We start from the raw sequence: 11,805 nt of genomic DNA on the forward strand, positions 1-11,805 counted from the left end.
TTAGGGATTTTAGCCATCAAAGAGCTGCTCTGGGGAGGGATGGTGACACTGTGATAACAACACAGCACACAGGATCCTCTGATTTTAGGCATTGTAAGAAAAGCCAAACACTGAACTTCTCAGTAAATCTTTCTGCAGCCCAGAGGACAGACAGGAGGGAGAGCAGCACTGGGATCTCACTGAGATACATCACACATCCATCAGGGTTTGAACTGCCTGTAGCTGACACTGTTTGAAATCCTACATGAAAGAAGAAATACAACCTCATTTATGCCAGAGATTGGCAAAATTCTGTCCCTCTCTGCCACTCTGGTACTGATATTTATTTGCTGGCACATACACTGCTCATTTTTAGTATTAAATATTTGTCAATCTATTTAATTATGTCACTTTAATGGATGAAATACACTGCAGGTGCTCTTGAGAACATGATCTGAGAGCTGCCTTAATTCAGAAATTTACCTTGGTATATTTGTCCACTGGGATCAACAATGAAGATGGTTTAAAGCTCTTGTTGCACTCTTGTTAAAATGTAGCAATGGCTTAAAATTGGCCACCATCAGGAAAATAAGAGGTTAGCACATTAATAATAAAGATAACATGTCTTAATTTCCACTTACACTTCTACATGTCATTTAGAAAGATTTTACATGGATAAAAAATCTTATACCTTTGTTTTCATTATCTCAACTAATACTACTGCCCTGCATAAAGGGATAAAATAACTAATGTAACAACAACAAAAAAATCTGTATAAAATGTCTTTTACTGCCCCCATAGTAGCATCAAAACTAAAGTAGATTTTGAGTCAGACTGAAAAATGAGAAGAGCTGACACAGAACTCAGTTCTCTCAAGAAAGACGAGGCTTCCATGAAAGAAACCAAAACCATATCACAGAATTACTGTGCCCACAGGCTGGGAGAGACAGAGAGGGAGAGAGAGAAATGACCTTAGATGAGAGATCACACCATGTCTGTACTTTCAGTAATTCTGACTGCAGCTTCTGGAAGGGTGCTACACTTACACATGGTCATTCTCCATAGAAAAAGCTCTTGGTAAAGCAATTTGAAAAAGCACCAAGAGCTCCTATTATATACATTTTAATCCCAAATAGAAAATAAAAAAGTCTGGGGAAGACTGCCCAGGTTAAAACACACAAGTGGGACTCATTAGTTCCCCAGAGTGTCACAGACCTTTTGGGTAGCTCAGATCCCTTCTTGATACTCTGGTTCTCCTCACCTAAAAGCTGAGTCTTAAATCTTTAAAGCTTAACAACAGAAGCCAGATGAACTTTCCTGTGTGAACATGAACAAAAGAAACTTGGGAAATATCAAATAATTTTTGTGAAAGATTCAAAGGGGAAGATTTTCAGGATGTAGGTTTTTCCAAAGACTGTAAAACTTCTTTTCTTTGACTAATTGAGCATCTCAGCCCTAAAAATTTAGGGTGTTTTTCTTCTTCCTGGCAGTTTTGCTCTGCAGAAACCAATGGAAGGGAGAAAACCAAGTCCTTAGTTTAGGTCAGCCATTATCCAGGGAGCTGGTGCAATTGAGGGGTTTGACTCCAAAGAGAAGGGGCAGAACTTCTCTTGTGTTTTCAAATTTGAGACATTCTGCAAACAAATTTTTATGGACTTTGAAAACACAACTTCCAAAGAGATGAAAGCCCCCAGAATCAAAGTTTGCAAATGATTCAAAAAGCAAGTTCAAGCCACATGCAGCTGTTTCACCTGGGAGTTCTGGGGAGAGTCACTGCTTGATGTGCTCATAACAAAACAGAACACAGAAATCGGCACTACATTAATTCAAAACTCTTGATATTAATTCTTAAAATGTACTGACAGAAAGAAACACCTGAACCTGAGACACCACGAAAATGATCTCAACAGAAGGCAAACAAACACTAAAGGCCATCTAACACTGGTTCTGAGAAGAAGGTGGGAGCTGTATTTTAACAGCTGAACTATATTGCCCTGTTCAAATCAATCACAAATATGTAATTTACTGCTTATAATTTGTCTAATTAAGAAAAGCTGCATTTCCCATCTCATGAATCAGTGTTATATACATGTAATAATCAGGAAGGGGAACTAAACCACCAGCTTTACTACCAAAACATCAGGCAGAAGAGAAGTGAGACAGATGAGCACACCCAGAGGCAGCCATTCACAGGATACACAGCTTCCCAGATTAAACCAGCACGTTCCTAAGTGCTAGAAATGGGGAAAAAATATAAATCCAGGTCAAGCCAACTCCAGGGAGAGCAGACAAGCTATCCCATAGCTCTGTGCCTACACAATCAAGTCAAATATTTGTATTATTTTGAGGCTTAGGAAATCCTTGGCCTCAGAACATTTCAGTGTTCCAAACCCAGAACCCCAAAAACCCCCAGACACCACCCTGTCCTGCCTCAAACTCGAGTGGGCAGGGGCAGCATCACCAACTTCTGTCACCTGTGTCTAATGCAGTCATCATCACACCTCCAATACCTCCACAAGTGTCAAAGACTGAATGTATTCCCATCTAAAAAGAGACATTTTGAATTCAACTTTGGCTCCAGTCTGCATCCAGCAGAGAGATCTACCACAGGTGAGTGAATCTACAGCATTACCTTTTCTGTTCATGGTGTGGAACACGCTTGCTGTCATTTATTTCAGGATAAACTAAGGAAAGGTTTATATCTTATGTTTTGAGTTTGAAGGCAAGGTAGTAAAAATGTTGAATTTGCCCTGTTTGGTATAAAATTTGGCACCTAGTGTTGTGATCACTGGATTAGTCTGTTTTAAAATCAGTATTTCCAAGAGTGGAAATTATGGGACTAATTCCATCCACTGGACCCTACAGATACATAACACAAAGCTAAAGTCATGCTAAAAAACATGCTTTTTATTTCTCATTCCAAGTCATACATTAAGATTTCATAAACTTGCAATATTCTCCTTGTCTGCAAAAGTCTATTAATTTATTTAATAAATAATGTATTTAGTATAAAAATGAATGCCAAGAAGCTGCATAAACCAAATTCATTCTCTCAAGTTAGCTCCCCAAAATACATTTGAGGCAGGAATTTCTGTTTCAGAAAATTCAAAGTAAAACAAAACATCAGTTTTATTGTTTCCAGACAAGAAAAATAAGATTGGTCTATAAAGTTCAAACAAATCACATTCTATATGAAGTAGTTTAGTTTGGTACAATTTAAAAATTCTAAAATGCTTTTTTGGTTTATCTCCAGAAAACTTGGAAAAATAGAGGCAAGCAAAATTTGCAAAGATTTTAAGGTATTATCTAGCTCATTGATGAATAAAATCTCATTTTACTTTAAGGTGTTTTTTCACATTCCAAGTTACTCTGAAGTAACACACTCTGTAGCTACAGAGAATAAACTGGACTTTAAAAATTTTTACAAATTATTGAAGAACTCAAGTTTAAGGCACTAGAAAATTGTGTGTCATGTTTCAAATATTTGGAAATAAACATATTTGTGTCACTGCACTGAGCCAGGACCTTCACAGGCCAATTCCTCACCATGAATTCAGAGTCAATGCTGCACTGCTGGTTACTCAGTTGAGGTGGGAGATGCACTACTGATCCTGGACACAACTTTATCCAGCCCTAGCTGGGACAGCTCAGGCAGCTGCTCAGAAGTAGCTGTAAAAGGCAAAAAATGCAAAGTGAACACAGTGGACTGTACAAACTCAGATCTGTATATTGGCTGCTCACTGCATGACCATGAAAACCAGGGAAAATCAGTCCAAAAGTTTATTTTTATCCAAATATCTTTGTTTCTCAGTTGTTTCCATGTGGTGTGCCCATCCCTTTCCCAAGGCAATCAAGTCAGTGGTGCAGAGTGTTGAGGGAATGGGCTCTGAACTGAGAGCTGCTGTCTTTGGTCCTGGTTTGCTCTGCTGAACCTCAGGTGTGCCAGGTGAGGCAGGTGTAGAAACTCATCAGTTCTGGCTTCTCCTGACACCCTGGACACCGAGTCCTGGAACCCAAATAAAGAGGATATTAATCAAAGAATGCCAAAGTGACTTTTCCCATTTTGATGAAGACTGGTGAGCTGAACAGGCTTTTGCCTGTAACTCAGCTCCATTTGCCCTTTTGTCTCTGCACACACCAATCAGCAGAAGGAAAACATTTCCCAGCAGTGTAAAGGAGACACTCCTCCAGGCATTTTCGTTTGCTCAGCCCTCAATAATCATCACACCCCTTAGAGACAGGGCCATAATTTCCCTCTGTGAATTCCCAACATCTCCTGGGGCTCTGGAGGCTGTGCTTACCACAGGACAGGGATAAGGCTTCTCTTCCAGTGAGGCTCGCAGATCCAAACTGCTGAGCAGGGCACTGCTGGAAGGGACCATATTCTCCCAGCCAGCCAAGCAATGCTGTGAAAATAGATTGGAATGCTTTACCCTTTTTTATCTATTGTGGCCTGTTATTATTTAGAACTAACTTTTGCAGAGGGAGGTTTAAGTGAGTAATTAATCTTTTATTTTAAATAAAATTTTTAAAATGTTTTCATTTTTAAATACATGAAATCTCAAATAAATGAGAACTACACAGCTGTCCCCTCTTCCAGCTTTCTAAATTCATCTTTTCACTTTGTGAACTCAAGTATCTGAGCCCTCTGAACTTGTGTCAGCTGACTCATCCAGTTCCCTAAACCTCAAAATCAAGCTTCCTCCCACCTCTTTCCCTGGAAATCTCTAGGCCTGGGCTAGGTTAGATTAGCAATACTGCTTGCAGCACTGACTCCTGGCTGGAATACAGGATCAGCAATACAACAGCACTTTCAAATCCACCCTTGCCACTACTGATTTTGTGAACACTTCATAGACACTTGCCTTTCAGACTCCTTAACATCTGTGGAAACAAACACAGGCACTCTTAGCTGTGCTTCATCATGTTGAGAGGCCAATGCCTGAAACAAGTGAGATGTATCTGCCCCAAAAGGATACAGCTCCTCATGGAATTTTCTTTTGTGCAGTGTAAAGCACTGGAAGTACGTCACACCCTTTATGTCCCTCACACAAAGGCATGAACTCAGAGCACACCAAAGGATGCTCTGGGTATCTCACCCATGCATATCAAGAATTCTACTGGAAGCTCTGCCAAGGGAATGAGCCCCAGATTCTCTTTCCTTCTTGCTATGAAGCAAGGAGCAGCTGGGGTAGTGCCATCAACAGGAAGACAGTGACTCACCGAAGGCAGCGCCAGATCATCGGCCGGCTCAAAGCTCCTCCTGCGATGGGCTTTGTACTTGTAGGCTGGCAAAAGGGCAGACCTGGGAATGCTGACCCTGGAAGCACACAAGGGAAGGAACTGCCTACACCTCTGCCAAGACACAGGGAATCTGCATGCCTTCCCACTCAGAAACCAAGGGTCTAGCCCCAAAGCGAACCATTTTGGATTAGGGCAGTAGACACTTTACGTGTACATTCAGATTCTGGACCAAATTCAGACAAAACATGCATTTGTCATTGATTTCAAGACTGCTCATGCTTATAGAGAAGATCAGTAAGGAGTCTTTAAGCAAGAAATCTCTGCCTTGGAAAGAGCAGAACTTCTGTTCTACAGACCTGTTGTGATGCTCTTTTCTCCTTCACCTGATCAGCTTTTTCTTCCCTACTGTTTCCTTGAGCTGTGCCTATTACAAAGCAGTAATTCTTATTTACCTGACATGGGTTGGCTCTTCCAGTGTCCCTGAGGGCTGGTGGGTCCGTGGCACCTTACACACATGGCAGGCAGATTCTGAATCCACAGGGATGGTGAAGAGGCGCTGGTTTAACCGGTAACAGTAAACACCTGCACAGAGCATAAAACCTTCAGTGTAGTTCTTGTTTGTCACGAGGTGCCTGAACCCAGCCAGAAAAGCTGTGTTCTATCACAGTGCTACACCTGCATTCTATAAAAAGAGCTGCTTTTCCTGAAATATCTTACATATTTCCTGTCCCCAAGTAAGTTCCTAAAAAGCAAAACCAAAACTTCAACCTCTTCAATTTAGGAACAAAGCATTAGCCAATTACAAGAAACCCTGAAAAGTTAAAATGGCATTGAGAGAGGATCCCTAGAAGACTCAAGTATCTTTGGAGTAGGAAGTTGAATCTGGTTGGAAAGCTGCAGCTGAAAACAACACATTCTTGCTGGTCTTACATGATGTGGTGCTCTCTCAGGATGACAGGTAAAGACAGCTTAGTTGTTTATTCACAGAAATTGCACCAGGAAGAAATATGATCTTACACTTATGAGAACCAGTTATCAAATCCAGTTCCTGTTCAGGACCTGTGCAATCCAGAGCCTTGGGCCTAAAGAAACACACAAGAAAACCAGTTAGTGACAGAGGGGCTGGCCCTCTGAACAGCACTGCCTTTTCCAAGCACACATGAATGGGAGGGTAAATAAAGACCCTCAAAGCTAAGCTTGCAATGTCCTGCTCCAATCAGACTATGGTTCTCATTACTACAGGGATTACTAAGGGATTGAAAATTGCTGCTTCAGCCCTTCCTCATCCCCCTTACTCCAGGTGCTGCTGATGAACACAGCTTTCTCTGTTGGACTGTCTGAACTCCTGCAGCTCAGTGAAGTATTCCTCAGATTCTTCTGTGACTGAAGACTTTATATCAAGGAGCCCTGAGAACACCAAGGAAAGAGGAAAGTTCAGTGATTTACAAAATTTTGGAAAGTATCAAAGCAAGATTCACAAGATACAGTCAAAACAAAATAATGAGAAGGGCAGAACATCACATCAAACCAGAGATTTACTGTGTGGTTTGGGTCCCTTATTGCATTCATTCATTCCAGGTATTTGGTATCCCTTCTGACCTCACTTTCCTTTGCCATTTTCTGCCTGGATTCCCATACCACTGCCACTCCACCACTCCAGGTGAGCACAGGTCACCTCTAGTCTGGAGAGGATCCTCAAACAAAGCTGTCCCTTTGCTGGGACTCTCTCCACTGGCCCTAGGACAGCAGTTCCATCACACCTCAAAGGGGTCATAAACCGAGTTTTAACTCTTGATAGAACCACGTCATACTTTTGCCTCAGAGTTAGGATTCACCTGCAATCCAGTCATAGCCCAGGAAAGGATGGGCAGAGCAGCTGCTGACACTTATGGCATCTTCTTCAGGGTCAGGCTGTGAAGTCACATGAGAAGCTTCCTTCTGAAAGAAAACAATTCATAAATTGTGACTTCCTCATCACCTGACAGGACATTCAGAGGTACAGCTGAGGGGACAAGTGGCAGCTGTTCAGACAGGACAGCTGTGCCTTAGTTTGAAACTGGATTCTATCTATGCCTCTACCAGTAATTTGCTCAGCAGCCCTTTGTCTTGTCAATAAATAAAAGAGAAAGAGGAGGCAGGGACTTGCCCAAGTAAGGCAGGATTTTTTAGTGCTTTAAACAAAATTATGAGCTGCAACACACATCCCCAAAGATGAGGCAACCTGTTCTGCCTTGGAGGATGATCAGAACCAGGGCCTGCCCTTCATGCCTAAGGAGACAAACTGTGGAACAGCAGCACTGCACCTGCCTGTTCTCCCTCAGCACGTGGATAACACATGCAAAAGACTGGAACTTCAAAGCTAAATGTTATGAATTTCTGGTCTTTCAGTTCACTGGTTAAGGAAAGCAGGGCCTGAACAAACTGCCAACAGCCCCTGGCTGCTATAGCTGGGAACAGCTCTGACCCAAATTTACACAGTGGGAATAGGGCAGGTAACATTCTCCTGGCCCTTCCTCCCCATCATTCTGTTGACTTAGGAAAATAAGCAAAGCATTGGTTTAACATTTACCTTCAACTCTTTGGACTGAGATGTCAGCAGGACTGATGTAGGGACATGGGGCTCTCTGATGACCACGTGCTGCTCACTGCTCTCTTTATTTTGCTCTCTGCTCAGTGATGGCCCTGGATGAGTCTTCTCATGGGAACCATGTGGCAGAGCAGACTGTTCCCTGTTCTCTCCATGTCCCAGGAAAGAGGATTCTTTCTCTGGTCTTCCTTGAGCATGGCCATCCCCATCTACTCTGGAGATTTCTCTGCCACACATAATGATTGTAGGCACTGGTGTAACATTCTTCTCTTTCCCAGGAAAGCTGGAATCCAAACCTGCTCCTTCCTGTGTCCTTGTTTGTTGTTGCTGTAGCCCTCTGTCACTGCTGGTGTGTTTAAGAGATGAACTGGGGCCAGCTCTGGGTTCCACAATCACCATTACTCCAGGATCAGCTGCAGACTTTACTGCATCAACCTGATTTTCCTTCTGTAAGGACAGAAACTCTCTTAACACATAGCATCAGTCAGACTATAAATACTTTTAGTATTTCTCTCACTAAATCAACCTCTCATTCTAGTCTGTTCACTCCTCTAAATTCCTGTGGGGGAAAAAGAAAAATCTTTATGTTCTGGAGGGTGTAAGAAAGAGATCCACTTCCAGCTAAACACAAATTTCCTCAAATTTCCTCAAATTTCCCCATTTGAGGAACCAATGAACTTTCAGCCCTTGTTCCACAGTGTTCATTCCTATCTTACAAGAAGAAACTTGCCTTTCTTAGGCAGGAACTGATCTCCAAACCCTTTGCCAGATGAACAGATTGAGACCACAGAACAAACAATATCCAAAGGGCAGCTACTTTAACAGACTCCATACTCCACATACCAATTTCTAAGAGCTCTTTCATATCCATATGTCTCTTGTGACCACACCACACCACAGGCAGAGCTGCTGTCACAGAATCCCATTTTCTTCCCCGAATTTCTAGCACAGACACCACACTTACCACTCTCCTGGGCGAGGGGACACATCTGTCAGCAGCTGTACTGCTATGAAGAGATGCTGGAAGGAGTTGCTTGCTGGGAATTCTCTTTCTGATCTCTTCCTGCTTCATTTTCAGCCTTTGTAGAAGGTCCTGGTTGACCTGGCGCAGCCTCTTCAGGAGCTCTAAGTCCATCCTACATAAAAAATTTAAGGTAAAGCCAGAGGAAGAGTGAACTACATAAATTCACTACATTAAGTGAAGAAGCAGACATAGGTGAAACCACTTTCAGGGGAGTTTTCCTAAAACATACTTACAGCTGTTGAAATGTTGATTCCTGCTCCTGAGAAATCAGCCAGTCTCAAAGCTCCTTATGCTCAGAACCAGCACCACCAGATGCTTCTCTCCCCTTGGATATACTGTCAAATATTTTGCACTCAGAAACTGGGAGCTGACTTAACAGAGGAAAGAAACTCTGACAGAGGAAACAGTAAACATGAAAAATTCATATCAAAAAGCTAAATAAAAGACATTTGGTTTAGAGGCTGTTATTTAGGACATACTTATGTAATTCTGCTGTCATGTTCCTTTGAAGCATTGAAATTTATATTGTGGCAACACCAGGATGCTCATAAGTTCAAAATATAACTAATTAATATGAATGAATCTGCTACATCCAAAAGAAATACAGAGTCAAAGCTGTCTTCCATGTTCCCTGGACAGGAAGGCTCCAAAAGGCTCAACTATGACCCAGGACTACAGGTTCTGGCAATTCCAACCCCACAAATTAATTAAATTAAATCCCACAAAGGGATGCCCTTTTATTAAAAGAGGGAGGTGAAATGGATAAATAAATAAAGCCTAGTTTGACTGAAAGGCTGTCACACTGTTCAACATCTTTACAATATCACAAGCTCCTCTAAATTTGCAGAAAGTGGATTTTTAAATAAAACAGCTGCAAACCCTAAACCCAAACTCCCACACTGCTTTTGACTAGACTGATAAATTATGTTCTCAAGAAAATGATGTGCTTCTCTGGGACCTTTTGTTCTCAAGGATCCCCAAAAACTACTGCAAAGCTCATCTGATTTGTTTTTGTGTCTGCTACCCTGGCGACTGGAGATGAAGAATCAAATGCACACGCGGTACAACAGCAGTGGGAGCAGTGCTAACAATCAACTACAACATCTCTTTCTTACAAAAAATTAGGGAGAGAACACGAAAATAGAAACAGCAGTGTTGAGGCACTAAATCTGAGACAACTTGAAAAAAACAATTTTTTGAAAAAAACAAATTTTATGAGTAGTTCTCACAGCCTTCACAGGACACAGCTAATAGCTTTGATGAGCATCCTCTCATCATTGCTCATCAGAAAGCAAATACTCTGAAAATAACATCAGTCGAGGGACTTTCTGGAAGGGTTTTACCAGATGAGGTCCACTCTTGGCACAATCTGCAAGTCCTTCATGCCCAACCCCGCGGCTCAAGCTTGTGAAACTGCTCTAATTTGAAACCTTTGTGATAAGGAGCTTCGCCTCCCGCAGTCAGAAATAAACAACGGCAGTCTCGGGAGCGGAGAGCGAGGAAGTTGTTCAACACCCGAACCGCTTCTGCCTCCCAAGGTCACGAGGAAGGGGGGGAGAGCCCGAGAAATGTAAAATTCCCCTTTCTTTTCCTAGAGGAGAAGGGGCAGCCGGCGGAGATCGGTGAACCGAACCCTCTCTCCGTGAGGGGAACCCGCGAGTCCCGCCAGGCCCTGCGGCGTTTCCCGGCCCACCTGCACCGCCCCCGCCGCTGCGGAGCGGGGCCCGAGCGGGGCTGCCCGGGGCGAACCGGGGAGCGGGGCCCGAGCGGGGCTGCCCGGGGGGAGCCGGGGAGCGGGGCCCGAGCGGGGCTGCCCGGGGCGAACCGGGGAGCGGGGCCCGAGCCGGGGCTGCCCGGGGAGAACCGGGGAGCGGGGCCCGAGCGGGGCTGCCCGGGGAGAACCGGGGAGCGGGGCCCGAGCGGGGCTGCCCGGGGTGAGCCGGGGAGCGGGGCCCGAGCGGGGATGCCCGGGGGGAGCCGGGGAGCGGGGACCGAGCGGGGCTGCCCGGGGCGAACCGGGGAGCGGGACCCGAACCGGGGATGCCCGGGCCCGAACCGGGGAGCGGGGCCCGAGCGGGGCTGCCCGGGCCGAGCCGGGGATGCCCGGCCCGCTCCCGCCGGGGTTCCCCCGGCCGGTCCCGATCGAGCGGCACTCTCACCCCGCGGCTCCGGCAGTCTCACCCCCCGGCCGGGAGGAGGCGGAGGAGCCGCTCCAGAGCCGGCCCTGGCGGCAGGAGCCCGCCCCAACGCTGCACAGCGGAAGGGGTGTACCCCCAGCACCTCCACACACCAAAGGAAGCTGTTTGTTTGTAAAACTTGGCATGAGAAATCTGTTGGAGTCTGAGATACAGACTGTGTGCCCTTGTTTTTAATATTTAGTTCTAAGATTCAAGGAAACACTGAATTTCATATAATATGAAATTCATGAGCATGTTTTCATGGTGATACATGAAAACAAATGCTAAAGTTAAATAGGAAAAGTGTAAGTGTGTAGATTAGAAAGTTTCTTAAATCACTGGGTGAAAAAGTAGTTTAGAGAACAGGAGACAAGATGGAATATTTAAGGTGTTGTCTCTTGTCCTTCTTCATCTTCTTCTCCTAGAGGTTTTTGGGTAATAGTGATTGGATAGAAAATGCCACAGTGCATCACAGAGGTGATGGGTCTTTGGGTCATTAAGAAAAATAATATACGTGTCTATTGTTAATTGGGTAAAAATAGGTATAAAGATAAAAGAACTGAGTAGTTCGGGGCCATTTTGTGTATCAGACACGAAGTGAGCCACAAGGCCTTGTTTGTACCATCAGAAGAAAAAAATGTGCCAAATTGCAAAGATTAACCTTGTGACCAGCCTGGAGAGACCTGTTAAGTTTTGTAAGGATCCTTCAATAAACATGAGAAACAAGATTCTAACGAGCTCAAGAGTTTTCTTCGAATCATAAAGAACTGAGATAAGCGAGACTCCCCACGAGG

The 11,805-nt window shown here is 44.0% G+C and overlaps 1 protein-coding gene across 5 annotated transcripts; it reads right to left on the reverse strand.

Moving 5' to 3' along the window:
• Window positions 1-2,878: 2,878 nt before the first annotated feature.
• On the reverse strand, window positions 2,879-11,071 carry MIIP (migration and invasion inhibitory protein). 5 transcript variants are annotated; one of them, XM_058855339.1, is made up of 11 exons: window positions 10,994-11,071; window positions 9,068-9,225; window positions 8,775-8,946; window positions 7,793-8,257; window positions 7,059-7,161; window positions 6,519-6,630; window positions 6,241-6,305; window positions 5,676-5,805; window positions 5,203-5,299; window positions 4,281-4,385; window positions 2,879-3,985 (listed from the first exon to the last, which is right to left on the reverse strand). In XM_058855339.1, the coding sequence occupies exons 3-11, from the start codon at window positions 8,943-8,945 to the stop codon at window positions 3,830-3,832; spliced, it is 1,404 nt and encodes a 467-aa protein (XP_058711322.1). In that variant the 5' UTR covers window position 8,946; window positions 9,068-9,225; window positions 10,994-11,071; the 3' UTR covers window positions 2,879-3,829. The 5 variants fall into 5 exon arrangements, with proteins under 5 accessions (XP_058711322.1, XP_058711324.1, XP_058711323.1 ...); XM_058855341.1 differs by having other exon boundaries at window positions 9,068-9,169; window positions 10,994-11,029; XM_058855340.1 differs by lacking the exon at window positions 10,994-11,071 and adding an exon at window positions 10,265-10,562 and having other exon boundaries at window positions 9,068-9,169.
• Window positions 11,072-11,805: the final 734 nt, after the last annotated feature.

The sequence above is a fragment of the Poecile atricapillus genome, chromosome 22 (genome assembly GCF_030490865.1).
Source record: "Poecile atricapillus isolate bPoeAtr1 chromosome 22, bPoeAtr1.hap1, whole genome shotgun sequence".
NCBI lineage: Eukaryota > Metazoa > Chordata > Aves > Passeriformes > Paridae > Poecile > Poecile atricapillus.